Source organism: Ovis canadensis, chromosome 7 (assembly GCF_042477335.2).
Source record: "Ovis canadensis isolate MfBH-ARS-UI-01 breed Bighorn chromosome 7, ARS-UI_OviCan_v2, whole genome shotgun sequence".
Classification (NCBI taxonomy): Eukaryota; Metazoa; Chordata; class Mammalia; order Artiodactyla; family Bovidae; genus Ovis; species Ovis canadensis.
Genome location: NC_091251.1, coordinates 60,157,279 through 60,179,367, shown reverse-complemented (window position 1 = coordinate 60,179,367; position 22,089 = coordinate 60,157,279). Strand labels below are relative to the sequence as shown.

General features: G+C 35.6%; 1 protein-coding gene across 6 annotated transcripts in view; it reads right to left on the bottom strand.

Moving 5' to 3' along the window:
- ICE2 (interactor of little elongation complex ELL subunit 2) overlaps positions 1-22,089 on the bottom strand; it is a 65,713-nt gene that overhangs the window by 22,794 nt on the left and 20,830 nt on the right. For all 6 annotated transcript variants that reach the window (XM_069596325.1, XM_069596329.1, XM_069596327.1 and 3 more), the window contains 7 exons: positions 20,130-20,267; positions 19,407-19,523; positions 19,066-19,225; positions 17,925-18,106; positions 8,199-9,198; positions 7,324-7,499; positions 2,298-2,427 (listed from right to left, as the gene is read on the bottom strand). In XM_069596325.1, coding sequence (XP_069452426.1) covers positions 2,298-2,427; positions 7,324-7,499; positions 8,199-9,198; positions 17,925-18,106; positions 19,066-19,225; positions 19,407-19,523; positions 20,130-20,267 — 1,903 coding nt within the window. The remainder of the gene's footprint in view (positions 1-2,297; positions 2,428-7,323; positions 7,500-8,198; positions 9,199-17,924; positions 18,107-19,065; positions 19,226-19,406; positions 19,524-20,129; positions 20,268-22,089) is intronic.

The window sequence follows — 22,089 nt, the reverse complement described above, 5'->3', positions numbered from 1 at the left end:
TAAGGGGTGACTATCGCTGGATCATCGAAAAAGCAAGAGAGTTCCAGAAAAACATCTATTTCTGCTTTATTGACTATGCCAAAGCCTTTGACTGTGTGGATCACAATAAACTGTGGAAAATTCTGAAAGAGATGGGAATACCAGACCACCTGACCTGCCTCTTGAGAAACCTATATGCAGATTAGGAAGCAACAGTTAGAACTGGACATGGAACAACAGACTGGTTCCAAATAGGAAAAGGAGTACGTCAAGACTGTATATTGTCACCCTGCTTATTTAACTTCTATGCAGAGTACATCATGAGAAATGCTGGGCTGGAAGAAGCACAAGCTGGAATCAAGATTGCTGGGAGAAATATCAATCACCTCAGATATGCAGATGACACCACCCTTATGGCAGAAAGTGAAGAGGAGCTAAAAAGCCTCTTGATGAAAGTGAAAGAGGAGAGTGAAAAAGTTGGCTTAAAGCTCAACATTCAGAAAATGAAGATCGTGGCATCTGGTCCCATCACTTCATGGGAAATAGATGGGGAAACAGTGGCTGACTTTATTTTGGGGGGCTCCAAAATCACTGCAGATGGTGACTGCAGCCATGAAATTAAAAGACGCTTACTCCTTGGAAGAAAAGTTATGACTAACCTAGATAGCATATTCAAAAGCAGAGACATTACTTTGCCAACAAAGGTTCGTCTAGTCAAGGCTATGGTTTTTCCAGTGGTCATGTATGGATGTGAGAGTTGGACTGTGAAGAAAGCTGAGCGCCAAAGAATTGATGCTTTTGAACTGTGGTGTTGGAGAAGACTCTTGAGAGTCCTTTGGACTGCAAGGAGATCCAACCAGTCCATTCTGAAGGAGATCAACCCTGGGATTTCTTTGGAAGGAATGATGCTAAAGCTGAAGCTCCAGTACTTTGGCCACCTCATGCCAAGAGTCGACTCACTGGAAAAGACTCTGATGCTGGGAGGGATTGGGGGCAGGAGGAGAAGGGGACGACCGAGGATGAGATGGCTGGATGGCATCACAGACTCGATGGACGTGAGTCTGAGTGAACTCCGGGAGTTGGTGATGGACAGGGAGGCCTGGCGTGCTGCGATTCATGGCGTCGCAAAGAGTCAGACACAACTGAGAGACTGAACTGAACTGAAGAGAGAGTGAATCAATGATCTTATTAACACTCTCATAAAACATGAAGACAAAATATTGATTAACCAAAATATAGGAAAGGTTTTCAAGTGAGTGACCTATTTTTGGATCAACCAAGAAAAGCACACTTATAAACACTTAATTACACACCAGAAATTATGCTAAGTACTACAAGAATATAAAGTTTCATCAGACTCTGACTTTAAACTAGCTATTGTCTACTGGGAAGACAGTGAAGTGAAAGTCGCTCAATCGTGTCTGACTCTTTGTGACCCCGTGGACAATACAGTCAATGGACTTCTCCAGGCCAGAATACTGGAGTGGGTAGCCTTTCCCTTCTCCAGGGGATCTTCCCAACCTAGGGATCGAACCCAGGTCTCCTGCATTGCAGGTGGATTCTTTACCAGTTGAGCCACAAGAAAAGCCCAATGGGAAGACAGGACAGGCTTTTAAAAAACAACAATTAAGTAGAAAGCAACAAACTGTAAAAGTGGTTAAAAAAAAAAGGCAATGCATTGAGATATCAAAGGAAGGAAATCACATGAAGGAAGGGCAGCTTGAGATGACTCGCATGCAGTGAAATATAAGGGATGAATTGAGAAGTATAGGAGTAAAGATTTCAATAGAATAGAACAATATCAATAATGATTATCAAGTTATCCTTTGTGTGAAGTATGTTAACTGTATATGAACCCAGCCAACACAAATTAAGATCCTGCCTAACTATTCCCCTAACAAAAAACAAAACAAAGTAAACTATTTCATCGAGATAATATGTGAGATTAAAAAAATAATGTTATAAATTTAAGAAAATTTCAAAAAATATATTTTAAAACCAATTATATAGCACTTTTAAAAGAAGCTTGTTAGAAAACACATCTACATTTTTTCATTATACTCCTAAATATTTTAAAAATAAAATGATTACATTAACATTCATATGCAACTAATAAGGGAATAAGAGAGAAATCAAAACATATGATAATCACTACTCACACTCTGCTATTTAACTCTGCAGTAGAAATGTTTTAATAGAAAGAAATACTAATACAATCAGAAAACTGAAAATTTAAAGTATAGAATTTACAGATAAATTGAACTGTGTATATTTACAAAGGAATTAAAAAGGAGAACAAAGCCTCTTGTTTAACTTACCAACATAAAATGAGGAGTTGGAATGCAATAAACTTTCAGTCCATAAGCGACAGAGTTCACTTTCAGTCAGAGCTTCAACTCCGTAACAAGCTTGATACTCCACTTTTGGTAGTACATAAACTGGAAATTGCTGCAATTCAAGGTTATACTCTTATAAAGCTTTATTAATTTACTATTAACAGTAGATACATTTGCCTATATAACTTAGCCACTTTTCAAAATGTTTTCAGGTAATCTTATTTCATCCTTTCAAATACAGTTGGATGTAGGCAGAAATATGGGTAGAACCCTTAGTAGACATGGGCAGTGGTGGATAAAAAAGAGATGGTGAACCAAGAGCCTCCCCTACCCCCAACCAAAATCAACATATCTCTCCATACATAAACATATTTTATTTCTGTGACTGAACATGACTGACAGGATCCTTGGAATAAACCCTGGGTTACATAACTACCCAAAGGTTTAAAACTAGAAGCTGGGAAGTCATGACTGTAATACATACTAATAATTCTCAAGAGGGCTAAAAAAAAGTATGATTTTTTTTTTGCCTGCTTAAACCATTAGTCACATCATCTCAGGCTTAAATACTCTGAGCAGCTTGTTTTCATTATACAAATGTATGAGCACTAGTACTTACATTAATACACATGGATGTTGCTCTCTTCATTAACACAAAAGACTTTATTCCAGACACTACGTACTTGACAAATTAGCCATTTAGTGTTTATTGGTCAGGACTGTACAGAATAAGCAAAATTACTATACCTACAATTAGTCTAAATGAGAAGGAAATCCATGCCTGTAATATAATATAATGCTAGTCATGTTCACTATGCTCATATTAACTCATTTCTGTCAAAGAAAATTCTAATCTTAATAGCAGTCTCTTCATTTCTAGCTGGCAGAGGGAAAAACACATGATTTAAGGAACTTAAAGTTATATAGCCAGTTAGTACTTGTGAGATTGGGCTTCCCTGGTGGTTCAGTGGTAAGAATCCACCTGCCAACACAGGAGATGCAGATAATGCAGGTTTGATTCCTGGGTCAGGAAGATTCCCTGGAGGAGGAAACAGCAACCCACTCCAATATTCTTGCTTGGGAAATCCTATGGACGGAAGAACCTGGTGGGCTACAGTCCATGGGGTTGCAAAGAATCGGACACGACCTAGTGACTGACCAACTTCTGAAATTATACTAAGCTGTCTTTCACTTTTATACTTGAAACTACTTCATAAATGTTTCACAATGACTGATTTTCATAAACTGGCGAATTTAGTGGGCCTAACATAATGGTGGTGTTAATAATAATTCAAATCCAGTAAAAGTTCTGTGAACAATAACTTTGGTTCATTATTACCTTTGAATATTGTAAAAGTCAACAGCAGTGCTTCTTAAACTTCAATGTGCATGTGAATAACTATTTTAAAATAAATGTGGAATCTGAGGTGAAAACCAAGTCTATACATGTTTAACAAGCTGTTGTTCCTGGGGCCAAAGTTTGAGTAGTAAGCTCCCTACAGTGTCTCCTTAATTTAAAAAAAAAAAAAAATTATGATTAGGATAATATTGCTGTGTGATACGCTGCTTCAGTTGTGACTTTTTGTGGCCCTATAGATTCTAGCCTGCCAGGCTCCTGTGTCCGTGGGATTCTCCAGGCAAGAATATTGGAGTGGGCTGCCTTGCTAAAGTCACTTAATTGTATAATAATTCTTCAGCAATTGGTAATCTGCATTTATGGTTGCTTATAGTTGCAAATAAAACCCAGAGATAAAGAAATGAAGGCTCAAAGGGTTAAGATACGTGTTCAAGGACACATAACCAGTTCACAGCAGAGTTGGAAAATGAATAACTGAGAAAGAAGATCCTCTTTTGGATCATGAATAGGTAATAGAATTAATTCAAGATTTCTTTTCAAATTAAAAAACATTACTCTTTCTGAATAAAGTACTCTGGGGGATTTTCTTTGATAATACTGTCATGTCTATAAAACTAAGTCTTGAATCTGGTATTAATTTATGTATTCTACTGCCATCTCCAGGAAGCCAAGGGAAGGAAAAGTCTGAATATTTTATCTCAGTACTCCAAAATTAAAGTGAAATTTTAAATACAAAGTTTTCAAATTATATACATTAAACTTACTGTTTTCTTTGCCCCTTAATTGTTCACTTCTAAGTAAAAGCTTCTCTTGGTTTTCTGTCTTCCAATTTATCACATAAACCTTCCAAACTTTTACATACATTCCAAAATATTTCACAGCTAGTATCCTGTCACTAGGATAGTGACATAACCTGTATCCCAATAGGTACATTTCTTGTTGTTTCCTAAGATTCAAGCACCTTCAGGATACTTTTCTCTGGACCGAGAATGCCAATATAAACTTCAAGATAACTAGATATAAGTTTTTTAATCCCTTCAGAATATAACTCTTAGGAAATCTGGTTAACTGAGACAGACAATAATATAATATTAAATCATTCAGAGGTATTTTGTCTAGATTTCATAACTACATGTAGAACTCAGTAAGTTCTAGCTTCATCTTGAGTTCCAAATTAGCCTCTTTTTCATCAGTTGAGAGTGGCTGCTGTTCTAGGTTCCCCTCTGTTGCACAAGATTAAGCAGAATCTTGATGAGAAAAAATAAATGATACTGGAAACTAAAACCTCAATTACAGTAACAGAGAATTGAAGAAACAAAGAGAAAACAAAAAGAAGAAATGAGGTTCTTGGATAGCAGAAGTTGAAGAGACTTCTGAGTGTTTTAAAACTTGATCTAAACCAGCTGGTTTTTAAGAAGGAAATGCTAATGAGGATGCATTCTTACCTAACTGGAGTTTAAACACTACCACTTCAAAATTTTAACTACTGCCTCAATTTCCCTTCCCTAACACCCTCGTCTCTCCTCAAGCCTCAATTTTTTCTCACTTATTCAATACTTATTTATTGAGTTTCTACGGAACAAAACATTTGAGAAAAACAGATGACTAGGATATGATTCCGAGGGGAACATATTCTACTAAGGAATTTAAAATATGTGTACTAAACTATTACATATAATGATAGATAAAATAAGTATTTGCTGAAAAATTTAAAATGATACTCAGGGTTTGACATAATCAGAAACAGAAGGCTCCTATTTAGCTATTCTTTGGGGCTTGGTGGTTTTGATATATTTTCATGAAGAGTGAATACTCTTCTATAAGGTTTTACAAACTTCACTTTAGTCAAGTGAATGACAATGTCCTTAACAGGTTATCTCACTGAACAATTAAATCAGGGTCCAAAATATTCCTAGGCTATCCTTACTTAAGAGATCCTGCCCATCAATAATTTCTAAGTGTAATAAGCTGGTAGATCAGTACAGAGTGGTATGGGCTCACAGAAATGATGTTAGTGTCCAAATAATCAGATAGCAGGTAAGAATGAATGAAATAAAATCTGAAAAATACAATCCAAAGCACTGATGCTATATGTATTCAAGATGTGCATGCTATGGGTATTAACTTCATCACAGTTAAGTACAGATGAGACAAGAAAAAATTAGTAAATAAAATCTTTTAATACAGAGAATACTTGTATTTATCAAAAAGGAGACTAAAATCAGACCTATAGCATTTTGTCAGTGCTATGTTTTGTCAGTCCTAATGTTCTCTTTTTAAAAACTCTCTACCATTTGTTTAATTCGAAACCAGCTGGTTTCTAAAATTTCAAGTCTGAACCAGTGATGAATACCAATTATGAGAACTTTTCTTTTCTTCTTTTTTTTTTAAATTCAGTTACACCTTAATATGATAAAAGTAGTAGTCAGGGACTTGATCCACAAGGGTCAATGCTGGAACATCACAGTTCCTTAGCCCCAAACACACTGACATTCTACAGTGATCACTCAGGATTCTTAATGGGTGGCAGGTTAAACAGCAAGAAACAGAGAACATCAAAAAAGGAAGGAACTAGGACTTCCAATGTAGGGGGTGTGGGTTCAATCCCTGGTTGGGAAACTAACATTCCACATGCCTCATAGGATGGCCAAAAACATTTAAAAAAAGAAATAAAGAAATAAAAAGAAAGGGAGGAAGGCAGGGAAAAAAAGAAGGAAGAAAGGAAAGCAGGAGGAGGAAAGGAGAGGGGAAAATAAGAAGGATGGTCGGAAGACGAAAGGAAAAGGAAGGAAGAAAAAGTGAACTATGATAAAATGGACACAACAGAAAAAATATTAAGAAACAAAGGAGAGACTTCATTATTTCTTACATAATCATTTATACCATAAAAGCTCCTCTTTACCTAAATTCATTGGTTACACACACAAAAATCGAACTAACCTGAAAGAGAACTTAAAATATCAAATATAACAAAACTGCCAAAAGAACCAATTACTCAAAGTGTAGCAAAAACTTTAACTAAGGAAAATATTTATACCAAATCCCCAAAGAAACAATAGGGGAAAAAGGAAAGAAGACATTTAGTCTTCTATCAAGCCTGGGAAGACATCCTCAAATGTTCACGAAAGCCCACCTTTCAAAATGCAAACTTCTAAAATAACTCAAAAAGATTCTCAAAGAAAAAAAGAAAGGGGTGGGAGGTGGGAGGGGGGTTCAGGATTGGGAACTCATGTACACCCGTGGCTCATTCATGTCAATGTATGGCAAAACCAATACAATATTGTAAAGCAAAATAAAGTAAAAATAAAAATTAAAAAAAAAGAAAGAAAGAAAGGGGCCAATAAAGGAAAATTCAAATTCACACAGAAAGCTGGAACATATGTGCCAGTCTAGGTCAAGCCTATAATGGTGCTGTTTTTCACAAAGTTTACATATAGTCCACACAAGAATGTTATCAGCACTCATGATTATTACATTCAACTAAACTTTATTAAAAGTGTTTTCAGTATTTTACTAAAAAATCTCAACCTGAAAAAACTACTATAAGAAAGATCAATAACTTAAAATCAAACTTCATCACAATGGCATGTTCAATATTTGCTGCCCACCTACTTATGCTACGATATCCTAACTCCCCAAGAAACAACTTACTCTTCTGATTTTCTTCCGTTTTTTAGAACGTGGTCTTGTCTCTATCCTCTGGACGCTGCATCGCACAAGTAACAACAGGTCTTGCAGGCTAAACAGCTTATAAACAAAATTTCCTTCCTGAGGAGCTACATATTCTGATGTATCTTCAACATAGTCCTGAAGTTCATACGGCAATCCTTTAAAAATAATTATATTCATCATTTTTATTTTAAACTACTTTATCCATCATAAAGTTTTAAACTACTTTATCCATCATAATCCAAGATAAAACAATTAAACTACCAGCTTTCTAGTTCCTGTGTCCATTACACTATTAGCATTTCTGTTTACTGTAACTGTAACTCCAGCAAGAGCTGAAATCAAAGCTTTAAGGTTCTCTTCCTTTTATCCTACTACCCTCACAAATATATCAGTGAAACAATGTACGAAGTAAAAAGTTTTAAAAAGTAGTGTTATTCATAATAGAGACAGACCTGAGGTGCAGCCTTATATCTATTTTACAAAATGAAGAAGTACAAAACTGCAGTCTGACATCAAGAACAAGTAAATTTAGATTAACACATATTTATCATGATTTTTGACACACTTCTCTTTCATCATTTCGGCAAACCACATTATCTATAGCTTACTGGCCATTGTAAATGTTGAATAAACACAGGTTACAAAAATCAGTACAATTGTGGGTACGTTTTTGGAGTGAAGGTTTTTACACAGTCAATGATAGTTCATTTTCCAATCAAAATGAACCATCAGTGACTATGTAAAGATCATAAACATTATTACAAAGAGAAAGGAGGGGAATGAGGGGGAAAAAACCTAAGGACAAGGAACAGGCAAAACAGTTAATATAAAATTCTTTGTAAATATTTACTTACGTCCTTTTGGTTTCTGAAAGGCAGAAGGCCAGATAGACTTTGGCCAGCTAGAGGCATCTGACGGAGCAGAGGGTTGCTCAGAAATAGGAGGCTGTTTAGAGTTTTCTGAGTGTATTAAGGGCAATTCAGGTATTTTTCTGGAAATTGGTTTTAAGAGTTCATCCTGCATTTTTAAAATTTCTCCAACTGGATCAAATTTTTTATATACTCGTTTGATAGGTTTTTTTAAAACACATGACTCTTCAGGACTACAAGTACTATTGGTCTGGTTTCCTGTAGAAGTCTGTCCTGAGGAAGAATTTAGGCTAGCTGGTTTAGAACTTAAATTAGAACCCACTTCAGCTGTCTTTCCATTACTATTATTTTGACATTCCATATCAATGATTAAACAGTCTTCATCCGTATCACTACTGTCAAGAACTACATCTTCAGTGTTAGCTGCTTCTGATGTAACAGTCTTTCCCTTTGAATTACTGTCTGTGTTCTCTAGAACATTTACTCTTTCATCAACACTCTCCATTTCAGTGGCCATATCATTTTTATTAGAGGTTTCAATTTCCATAGAACTTTCTAATTGTAAGGGATCAGATGTTTTCAAGTCACTATCTTGCACCAAAGGCTTGTCAGAATTTGATATCTCTTCACCACATGGTATAAATCTCTGATCATCTTTACTTTTGGACTCTTCAGGGCCATTGTCTATCCTACCAGTCACCAGCTGTTTCTCCTTCTGCAACTGTTCCATCAGAATCTGAGATAAACTTCTAGAATGAGCAGAAATGTCTGGTGAAGTTGGTGCCTCAGATGTGTCTGCTGTGCTGGGGGCTGTGAGTGTTTCTGTCATGGGGGCTACTGTGGAGGTACTTGCTGGACTTGGTGACTTTGATGGTTCGGTGGTGGTTGCTCCAAAAGTTTCAAGTTCTGTGACATCATCATCAAACTCCAGATCCAAATTTTCTCGGGTCTCAATTTTTCGGCACTCGTTAACTTCATAAGATATCTTAAGAAAATATATTGGCAAACTATTAGCAACAATTCTAGGCCACCCCTCACCTATCAGTGACCCATCACAAACATAGTTCATACTCTTTAAAAGGAGAAAGAAAAGTTGAACGGCTTTGAAAGGTTCTTGCTTTGACAGAGTATTAGCAACTATTACCCTTATCTTCCCAATGAAACGTTGACGAAACACAGAAAAATTTTCCAAGTTGCTATACCATAGGAAATAGGAAATACTTGTGAACTACTACATCTCAAGAGGTATTCCCACTAATCAAAAACAGGTAGGACCTCAAAGAAGAAATGTGAGGCCAAACAGGAAGGCAGTGGATTTCCCTTCACACCCACTTTATATGCTCTTGCAGGGACTTAGGTGACCAGGAGGAAAGCCTCTTGGCACTCTAAGGAAACTGCAACTGTGGAACTGTGGAATGCAACTGTGGAAGTCACCAGCCTCTAACATTAATCAGCATCTTTCTTCACAAATCCACTCAGGGAAAACAACTCTCAGCAGTATGAGGAAAAATGGATAGGAAATGGTTTTACTCTATCTTGGGACATGAAGCCATTGAAGGTTATAGTTTTTATGTACTGTTTTAGTCATAGAAGAACTCCAGTTTTAATTTGTTCAGGAATAAACTGTCTTGTCAAGTAGCAAAATCTCTCCTTAGGCTGGCAGAGTATTTTAGATAAACACCATGAAATTGTTTTACAGCTTAGGATTTGAGAGAAAAATATTCTGACAGCCTCAGGCAGTGAGTAAGAAAGATCCATCTGTGTAAATCACCTCTCTGAAACTGAATTTCCTCATCAGTAAAATAATGATAATAGGGTCATCATCTTAGGTTTGTTCTAAGCATTACAAGTGCAATTATGTATAGAAAATTTCTTGGTATAGTCAATCACAGTAGTTTTTCACTAAACAATACCACATTTAGTAAAAAAAAAAAAAATAAAGCTATACATTGTTTACGTGAGGCATTCTTACACAAAAAGGTTCAAGGAGAAACAATGGGACATGACATCAAGAAATAAAGAAAGAAGGACTAACAATATTAAGTGTTAGAGAAAAGTCAATGCAAAAAGCATTGGATAGAAAAAGCAATCTTATGTTGAACAAAAGATGAAGCCCAGGAAACTCCCGGACAGTCCAGGGGTTAGGACTCTGTACTACCACTGCTAAGGGCATGGGTTCAATCCCTGGTCAGGGAACTAACATTCCACAAGCCACATGGCTTGACTGAATTAAAAAAAAAAAAAAAAAAAACCTTAAAAGAAAAAAGATGAAATCCATGATGAATAGATAATGATTTGTGACATGCCAAATAACATTAAAATTGTCAAAACCGAAAAATAAGAGAAAAATTTGAAAGAAACAACTGTACTTAGTCAGTGATACACTGTTTCTAAGTAAGTAAAGTGATGAAGAAAGTATGAATATTTAATAACTGAAACAAAGGTACATCAATGACTGAAAACATACACATAGACTACAAAGATATACCTTTTCCCGCCCAAGGATCGAAGGGGTATTTCCAAAGACGGACTACAAATTAATACACAAAGAAAACATCAATAAAGTACAAACCAGAATCTACTAAGGTTGACTGTTTAGAAGGAAATAAAATCAGAAATCATTAAGCAAAAAGTCAACGAACAATATAAATGCAAGCACTTGGAAATTTACAACCGCCCAAACTGTTGGATAAAAGAAGAAATTAGAGTGATAATTACTGATTATTTAAAAAGCAACAAAAACAAGAAGAGTTATTAAAAATTGAAAGTATCATTCATAGCCTTTTCAAGAAATAGGTAAAGGATAATATATTCAAAATAATGAAATTTCATAAATATAAAACCTAATGAACTGAAAAATAATGCTCTCACCGCTGACAGAACAAATTTGGGTAAAATTAAATACGGTATTTACCTGTAAATATGTGCTTATGAAAGGATTCTTCTGTTAAACATATTAATTATAGCAATAAAATTAACACTTCCTTAATGTCATGAAATACCTAATCGGTGTTAAAATTTTCTAGTCTGATACATTTCTTTTTACAACTGTTTACTGGAATAAGGATCCCACCTAGATCCTGACTCTACATTTGGTTGATGTCTCTCAGTTTTGTCAACAACCCCTCCGTTCAGTCCAGTTCAGTTGCTCAGTCGTACCCCTCCCTTACTCTCGGCCAGTTCCCATATCCACCAGATATTTGTAGAAGAAACTAGATCAGTTATCCTGTGGAATTTTCCACATTCTGGATTTTGCGTCCCCATGATATCACTGAACACATGCTTCCCCTACATTGCCTATTAAATGATCTAATAGCTTGATCAGATTCAGGCACATTTAAAAAAAATCTTCATATATTGTATGTGATAATATATACCTCCCACTTCAGTCAGGAGGCTAATGATGTTTGGTTATCTTTCTTCTTGTGATACTACAATTGTTCTGTTGCTTCATCACGTGTCAACAACCTATTCTATCAAAATTCCTTACTGATCTTTTAATGATTTTAGCAGTCATTGATGATGATCACTGCCTAGATTTACTATTTCATTAGGAGTTGCAAGGTCTTTTCTGGTGGCTCAGAAGGTAAAGAATATGCCTGCAATTCAGGAAACTGGGGTTCAATCCCTGGGTCAGGAAGATCCCCTGGAGAAGGGAATGACTACCCACTCTTGTTTTCAGAATAATGACTTGATACACAAGCATCCTCTGAAGGTGACTAACACTCTTTTAGAAAGATATTACTTTAAATTCATGGATTTTAACATATTTCATATGTTTTATCTACTGCAGAGTTGTTTTTTGTGACAGTCAAGCTAACACATCTCGGGCCAACGGGAAAACCTTCAAGCATCTTTTTTATACAATTCCAGTTTTATTATAAGATTTTTGCTTCTTTGATTGGCATTTGTACCTCCTATGCTACAATTCTTGGTATCTAATACAAACATAAGTACTTGCGTGTTTTATCATACTATCTAACATGTTCAAAATAAGAACAGCAATATCATTACTAACAATGTAATTATTAAATGAAATTTAAGATTTTTTGGCAATTCTTTCTGAACATGATATAAATTTTTGGTCACTAAATTATCTGAATGACCATTTTCACTTAATATATATTGGATATCACATTATAGTTGCATACCTAGAGTTTTCTGATTCTTTTTATAGGCATACTTTGGCGATATTGTATATTTCAGTTCTAAACCACCACAATAAAGCAAATATCACAAAAAAAGTGACTCACAATTTTTTTTGTTTCCCAGGGCATATAAAGATATATTTACATTATAGTCTATTAAGTGTGTAATGACATTATGTCTTTAAAAGTATATACATCTTAATCAAGAAATACTTCACTGCTAAAAAGTGCTAACAATCATCTGAGCCTTCAGCAAGTTGTAACAGTAACATCAAAAATCACAGATCACCATAACAAATGTAATTATTTTGAAATATTCGAGAATTACCAAAACGTGTCACAGTGACATGAAGTGAGAAAATGCTGTTGGAAAATGGCAATGAGTGACCTGCCTGATGCAGGGTTACCAGAAACCTTCCATATGTAAAAACCCAAAACAGCATCTTTGAAGCACAGTAATGCAATGTGTGCCTGTAATAGTTGCATAGTAGGCTAAGACTCTGATGCTGGGAGGGATTGGGGGCAGGAGGAGAAGGGGACGACTGAGGATGAGATGGCTGGATGGCATCACAGACTCGATGGACATGAGTCTGAGTGAACTCCGGGAGATGGTGACGGACAGGGAGGCCTGGCGTGTTGCGATTCATGGGGTCACAAAGAGTCGGACATGACTGAGAGACTGAACTGAACTGAAGATGTACAGCTTATTTAATAAATATCCTATTAAGGGACATGAGGACTGTTTCCAATAAATACCTTAGAGCTGCAATAAATATCCTGCACAAATATTTCATTCTTTTCTAGTATACCTTTGAGCTACATTTCTAAACGTGAGAATTCTATTTTTTTTTTTTAGGTAAGAGATTTTATTTATTTTTTATTTATTTAATTTTTATTTTTATTTTACAAAATAAAAATAAAAATAAAAGTGAGAATTCTAGGGTAAATGATGAACATATTAGCTTTCCTCTGTTCTGTTCGTACATCTTTCTTCTTACAATTTTTGACTATAGAAATGTTACAGCAATCATGTTTTTTTCCTCTAATAACTTTGTAAGAACTTCCATTAACAATCCTCTTTTGCTTCTCATGTTTGAGGTGGGTTTATCTGCTCAGACTGTTACCTGTAGGAGAACAATCCTGTGTAGGACTGTCCCAGGACAGCATTCATAGACTCACGGCTCTAAGCCCATGTTTCATTGTTACCACTAGATATGTATGTATGCATGAAGGTTGGTTTGCATTCGTGTGTGCATATAAAATCTTTAGTACGTGAACTTCCTGATGTTCAAGTTGGTTTTAGAAAAGGCAGAGGAACCAGAGATCAAACTGCCAACATCCACTGGATCATCAAAAAAGCAAAAGAGTTCCAGAAAAGCATCTATTTCTGCTTTATTGACTATGCCAAAGCCTTTGACTGTATGGATCACAATAAACTGTGATTTCCACAATAAACTGTGGAAAATTCTGAGAGAGATGGGAATACCAGACCACCTGACCTGCCTCTTGAGAAATCTGTATGCAGGTCAGGAAGCAACAGTTGGAACTGGACATGGAACAACAGACTGGTTCCAAATAGGAAAAGGAGTATGTCAAGGCTGTATATTGTCACCCTGCTTATTTAACTTCTATGCAGAGTACATCATGAGAAATGCTGGGCTGGAAGAAACACAAGCTGGAATCAAGACTGCCGGGAGAAATATCAATAACCTCAGATATGCAGATGACACCACCCTTATGGCAGAAAGTGAAGAGGAACTAAAAAGCCTATTGATGAAAGTGAAAGAGGAGAGTGAAAAAGTTGGCTTAAAGCTCAACATTCAGAAAACGAAAATGGTGGCATCTGGTCTCATCACTTCATGGGAAATAGATGGGGAAACAGTGGAAACAGTGGCAGACTTTATTTTTTGGGCTCCGAAATCACTGCAGATGGTGACTGCACCCATGAAGTTAAAAGACGCTTACTCCTTGGAAGAAAAGTTATGACCAACATAGATAGCATATTCAAAAACAGAGACATTAGTTTGCTGACTAAGGTCCGTCTAGTCAAGACTATGGTTTTTCCTGTGGTCATGTATGGATGTGAGAGTTGGACTGTGAAGAAGGCTGAGCGCTGAAGAATTGATGCTTTTGAACTGTGGTGTTGGAGAAGACTCTTGAGAGTCCCTTGGACTGCAAGGAGATCCAACCAGTCCATTCTGAAGGAGATCAACCCTGGGATTTCTTTGGAGGGAATGATGCCGAAGCTGAAACTCCAGTACTTTGGCCACCTCATGCAAAGAGTTGACTCATTGGAAAAGACTCTGATGCTGGGAGGGACTGGGGGCAGGAGGAGGAGGGGACGACAGAGGATGAGATGGCTGGATGGCATCACGGACTCGATGGACGTGAGTCTGAGTGAACTCCGGGGGTTGGTGATGGACAGGGAGGCCTGGCGTGCTGCAATTTATGGGGTTGCAAAGAGTCGGACACGACTGAGCGACTAAAACTGAACTGAAGTGAACTGAATTGCCCTCTACCACAACTGTCTGAAAACTTATTTTTCCTTTACCTTTAATGTCTTGTTCTGCTCAATACAGACTTTACCACTAGGGCCCAGGTCATCTCAAAACTATGTTGACGTCCTGAGTGTCCCTGCACTTACCTACAAATTAGAGTCCATCCACATTATCTTCACTTTTTTTATTCTCACATATTTCACCATCCTCTTTCCGTCTGGGATTATTTTCCTTGTGCTTAAAGAATATCCAGGCTTCCCTGGTGGCTCAGTGGTAAAGAATCTGCCTGCCAATGTAGCAGACATGGGTTTGATGCCTGAGTTGGGAAGATCCCCCAGAGAAGGAAATGGCAACCCACTCTAGTATTCTTGCTTGGGAGATCACGTGGACAGAGGAGCCTTGAGGGCTACAGTTCAGAGGGTTGCAAAGAGTTGGACATGACTTACCAACTAACCACCACAACAAAGAACATCCATTACAGGGGGTTTGCGAGTAGCAAATGCAGTTTTTATTAATACCTTAAAATATCTTTACTTAATTTTTTATTATTTAAGGATATTTCACTGGCTATTTTCTCCCACCACAATATACTGTCCCAAGTCTCCTGGCTTCCACTGTTGTTGTTTAGAAGTTATTTGCCAGTCTAACTCTCAGTCCTTTACAGGCAATGTGCCTTTTGGTTCTTTGGTGGCTTTTAAGAGTAGTTTTTGTCTCCAAGTATGGTTTTGTCCCATTATTTCTCTTACACCTTCCTTTTGGGTCAAAGTATACCAATGTTGGACATTCTCACTCTATTATCTATACCTTGTACCCTACTCTCCATATTTTCTTTTCGTTTTTTGTGTTTCATTACAAATAGTTATTTCAGACCCAACCTCAGTTTATTAATTCTATCAGTTTTTTTCTAATGTGCTAATAACCATCTTTACAGAATTCTTAACTGTACTTGATATATTTTTCACTAAAATTTTTTAAACTTAGTTCTTTTTCAAATCATTGTTTGTGATGGTTCTTACTCAAGAGTATCCGGTCTCCTTCAGTGTCTACTTATCTTTAAATGCTTTCCGGATGCTATATTTGAAAGTTATTTGTAGAAATAATATGAAGCTCAAAATGTCATTCTGTTCCTCTAAGAATTATTTTCACTTGCTTTTGCTAGGTATTTGGAGATACCAGCAATCCAAAAGCATCTGAATCCAAGTTCAAGGCCTGAAAACCCAGGATACAATCTATGAGAAAGCCAATTTATTTCTGGTTCATCCTTACTCCTGGGGTTCAGCCCTGCAGGGTCCAAGCTCATGGTGGAAAAGTGACTGGTCCTGTGATGCTGCCACAAAGCACATTTTCTGTTGCCTCTTCAGAACTGGCAAATATCATTAGGGCAAAATTACCCTACGTGACAGGCTTACCAACCTGGATTCCAGTTTTCTTTACTATCTCAGTCCTAGATAAGTTCCCCTTATCTTGTTAGGTCTTTGATGATTCTAAGAAATAAATTTATATAATAAGTACAGTGTTTTTCAGTTGACATCAGTAATGGATGGTAAAAATTGTCTGGCCTGCCATTACTGAAAGAAGTTACTCTGTCATTTTTTATCCCTCTTAACCTACTTTATTTGTTTTATAGTACTTGTCACTGACATTCATCTCACATCAATGTGAGTCTTAGGTAGATTTTAAAATGTAAAACAAAACAGAAAACAACCTATAAAAACTTAAGAAAGGTTGGAAGTGCTTTATGACATACACATCATAAAAACATTGAAAGGCAAATAGTAAACCAAAAAATACATAGGCCAATATGAAAAATAAAAGGTCAATATTCTTAAAAAAGTATGAGTACTTATGTGTTAATAAGAACAACATTTTCCTATTTTATTTTCTAATCTGGTTTGCGCTCTCATTTTATTCAAGTCCTTTTTCATATTTCCTGTCCTTGAAAAGTGTTCCTGATCATGAATCCTATTCTCATCTCTTTTCCCTAACCTGCTCCGTTTTTCTGCATAGCATTTATTAATATTTGTTTTTAATACTGTTTTAATTATGTGTCCTGACACTGATGTAAATTCTGAGAAAAAAGAGACTTTATTTTTATTTACTGTTGTATCCTTAGTGCATGCAATAGTATCTGCTCAATAAATATTTGTGGGATAAATAAATAAAAGTTTTGTAAAATAGAATGTCTTACTCTAATAATCATGGGAAAACATTCTACAATACACAAAATAATAAAGGTTTGTATTTATGAAATGCCAAGCATTGTTCTAAATGCTTTAGATGCATTAACTCATTTAATCTCAAATAATTCTACGAGTTAGGTTATCATTATGTGTGCCTACATGCTCAATTGTGTCTGATTCTTTGTGACACCATAGACTGTAGCCCAAGCTCCTCTGTTCATGGGATTACCCTGGGAAGAATATTGGAGTGGGATGCCATTTTCCTTCTCCAGAGGATCTTTCCTGCTCAGGGATTGAACTTGTGTCTCCTGCAGTGGCAGGCACATTCTTTATCACTGAGTCACCTGGGCAGCCCAGGTTATCATGATGTCCATCTTAGAGATGAGCAAACTAGACACAGATAGATTATATAGTTTGCCTAAGGTCACATAGATAATAAGTATATACTAATAAGGATTAGCAATTAGGGCTAAATACTTTCTGCATCAATGAAACTCATCTGATCCTTTTCATACCTAAAAACTATTGAATACTAATGAAACCAATTAAATAAAACCATTACCACACTGACCGCCATTACTGAGTTCTTAGTATATAAATTCTACTAAAGACTGTGCTCAACATTTTATGTATAAATATCAAATTTAATCCTGACGGTAATTTTATGAAGCAGGTATTATCATCCTTCTTCCATAATAGTAGAAAACTGAGGCTGAAGGTTAAATTAGCTGTCTAAAGTCTAGATCCACCAGGGATTCAACTTTAACTTTTAATCTAACATTTATATTTTTAACTACCAGATTTAGAGACGTGTAGTAAAACATTACACTTTAAAAGGATAAACAAGTACATTCTCTTAAGGAAAAAAAATAAAGTGTTACATACATCCATTTCAGATATATATTCTTCTGGTTTGTCCATAAATACTGCAGACACTGGAACAGATGTATTTTTGGACATCATAAATTTTAAGGGAACTTCATGGAAGATTTGATTTCTCTCTCTCACTGTCATTTTCTTTTGGGGAAGTGGTGAATTAATATAAATTACTTTAACTGGTTTTGAACCTCAAAACAGAAAAAGAATGGGAGTGATTAGTTTGTAGTAGTCATAAAAAATAAAACAATATAGGATGTACAACAGAAGAATTACTAAACAAAGAGACACAGGATAGGAAAGTGGAAGCACATGTCCCATACATGTGCCTTGAACATGAAGAAATTCAAAGACTCTTAGAGATCTAAGGGCAAGAAATTCTTACTGGCAAAAAAATACGTTCTGTTCCTAATGAGTTTTTAGAGGACTTTCTGTTATTAATATTATGCTTTTACTGTCATTATTACTCAGTTACTCTTGAGTTATACTTTTAAAAAGTGATAAAATGGTTACCAGAGAATATATCATATTTAACCCTAATTTGTAGTTTTATTTTTAGACATAGTCCTTCATTTACTAGAATTGTGCTATTACATATAAGAATATTAATTTCAGAAGATACAAAAATCTATTAAATATGAACAAAAACAGATGGGAAAAAATATTTTATACAGAATTCATGTGTAAACACTAATTTTACTGTCAAGAGAGAGCCTATCTTATGTTTATAAGTATAGACTTACTTTAAATCTGAATTCCAATAATAGGTAAGTAAACAAGCCCTGAAAACTAATCCATTTGAGGCTGTCTAATAAAATATTACATTCCTTTCATTTCAGTGAAAGACAGAAAAACCTTTCCCATTTCCTATGTTCTGGCCACCCTAAACTATAATTTTTTTCTCTACTTCTCACAAACCTAGCATGCATACAGGTCCTGGAGATCTAATAACTCACTTATGAGAGTCAATTCTAGAGCAGCACTATATAATAAAAAGTTCTCCTGAACATAATTGTCAAATTTACATCCTCCTTAAATCAAAATTTAAGCTTTTTGTATTTGACAAATGACCACCTGTATTTAGAGAGCTTAAAGAGAACTGTTTGAACTCCTCTTTTGAGAACATTACTTGACATGGCAAATCACACACCTGCAACAGGTATTACTTGAATACACACTGGAATTTCCCACTGTTCCTTGTAGCTTGGTCCATGATTATTTAATAAGGTAAATAATGATTGACTAGTTAAAGCTATCTGAGGGTGGTATCTTGCAACAAGCTTCTCTGCATTTGGGTCTTCACTAATGTCCTAAAAAACAACATAAAACTTGTTATTTGATTATACTTTTGGAAACTTTGACTAAGTAATGAGAAGAAGGGAGAAATGAAGAAAGGATACTTTAGAACAATCAGTTTACATGCACTTTATGAGGTAAAGAAGATTATTTCATAAAGTTTTGAGGAAGATCCCAAACCATCTTACTACTTACATAATGCATAGCTGCAGCTCTTTGTTCTGGTGTTTCAGTGGATGGTATGGTATCTTTTGACAGCTGCAACTTTGCAGGCATTGAGGGAAATACTGTTTTCACATATTTTACACTTCCCTAAGTAAGAAAAAAATGAATGTTTCATAGAAAAATCTTGATATATTTTTTCCTGAAGTATCTTTTCATTAAACTTAAAATTCTTCATTCTACTAAATGCAAACTATCAAATTTAGAGCCTTCTTAAGACAAGACTTTCATGTTTTTTACTTGACAATCACCATATGTATGTTTTTAAAAAAGGATCCAAGATAAGGATGCCATGGAATTTTCTCTGTCACTTTAAATTCTAACCTCTCATTTTATTCAGTACAAGTCATAACCAGGTGTAAAAGAAGGTATCTTCTCCACACACGTACTTCCAATACGATTATGAGTAAAATCCTTTAAAGGGGCTTTTTGCTTGTATTCAGGAACATTAAAAAAGATAGAAACTAAGAAAATCAAGAAATAAAGCTGGTAGAAATAATTTTTAAAACATCAAATACTTGTAGCCATACAATAAAAGGGGACACATGTGCTGCATATTTTAAAAATTACATCTTGCTACTGCTCAAAATTTAAGCATAAATACTGAAATATATTTAAATTATGTTTCTAAGTGAAATATAAATGATATTTCAGACAAAAATATGTTTATTTTTATTTTCATATGACAAAACTTACCAACGCAAGAAGAGTTTTTTCTAACTTGAATCCCATCTCTATTCTGAATGGGAAGAATCCCATTAAGCTGGTGACTTCATGGAGAGTATAGAATTCTGGATACTTTTTCACTTGTTCAATACAAGCTTTTAAAATTTGCTAAACATTAAAAATTAAGAATTCATTTTTACTGCACTTCTCTAACAATGTAACAAAAATAATTTAGTTACATATGACTATATAATTATTTATTTCAAGTATGAGCCTCATTCATTAACTGAACTTCTAATAACTCAGCCATACTGTATATTCTTTATTTGATTCACACTGTTATTTTTCATAACAATTCTTTTTCGCTTAATTTCTTTAAAAAATGATGTTTAATAATCCTAAAAGTAGCAATTGTATTAGAATTCTCCAGGCCAGAATACTGGAGTGGGTAGCTTTTCCCTTCTCCAGGGGATCTTCCCACCCAGAGATCGAACCCACGTCTCTTGCACTGCAGGCAGATTCTTTATCAGCTGAGCCACAAGGGAAGCCCAAGAATACTGGAGTGGGTAGCCTATCCCTTCTTCAGTGGATCTTCCCAACCCAGGAATTGAACTGGGGTCTCCTGCATTGTAGGCGTATTCAACAACTGAGCTATCAAGGAAACCCTAGAACTTAAAGTTAGAGAAGACATATTTTCTATGCTATTTAAGAAACTGTCAAAGAAATAGAGACATGTGAAAATGTTAACATACTTTGTGGCAATAAAATCAGCTACATGAATGATTAGAAATAAGTTTAATACCCTAAAAAGATTTCCAAGCACAATGAATTAATGAAGCAGTTATCTTACAGGTTATTCTAACAGTCAATCTAAAAACTAAATGAGAAAGGTTGTAACTAATTTGTATTTTCTTCTCTCCAAAATGTTCTCAAAATATTAATGACTTACAAGGAAATGTAATGAGGAAGGAAAAGTCACTGTTTCACCCAAACAGAATATATGCCACTTGTGATGACATGTAAATAACTCAAAGAAGCACAGCAATTTTGGAGGGGGTAGCGGAGTAAATAATGTAAAACCATACACACTACATTATCTTCTAAGATATAATTGTCTCTCGGTATCTCTGGAATCTCCCATGGACACCAAAATCTGAGGATGCTCAAATGGCTCACATAAAATGGTATATAGTACCATCAGCCATCCATATCGACTGACACAGAACTGGCAGACATGGAGGACCAAATGGATGTTTTTTCTTCATCTCTTGATAAACTTTAATTTGAACCTTTTAGAATATAGTTTATATTACAAAAGCTTTTAGCAATAAGTACACTTTTATATTTTATATCCCCTTTCCCTTCAGACATTTATAAAATGTGTCATTACAAATCAGTATCCTTACTCCAATACCTTTTCAAACATAGTTTCGTATCTTCTCCTCTTCTTTAATCCTCTCTCCCTGCTATCTTTCACAATTTCCCCCTTAATTCTATGCTTTTTAATAATAACTCTGATATTTAATTCAGGATATTATTTGCAACTGGGCTTCACCAGTGGCTCAGATGGTAAAGAATATGCCTACAATGCAGGAGACCTGGGTTTGAGCCCTGGGTTGGGAAGATCTCCTGGAGACGGGAATGGCTACCCACTCCAGTATTCCCACCTGGAGAATTCCAGGGACAGAGGAGCTGGACAGGCTCCAGTCCATGGGGAAGCAAGAGTTGGACGTGACTGAGCAATTAACACACATACACACAGTACTTGCAGTTAAGGCATATGTAGGATAACGTGGAGAATCTGTTTGTTTTCAATAACCCTTCTCAAGGGACTTTCCTGGTGGTCCAGTGGCTGACAATATGTGCTCCCAAAGCAGGGGGTCTGGGTTTAATCTCTGGTCAGGGAACTAGATCCTACATGCCGCAACTAAGACAGGTGCAGCCAAATAAATATTAACAACAAAAACAACAACAAAAACCTAGTTAACTG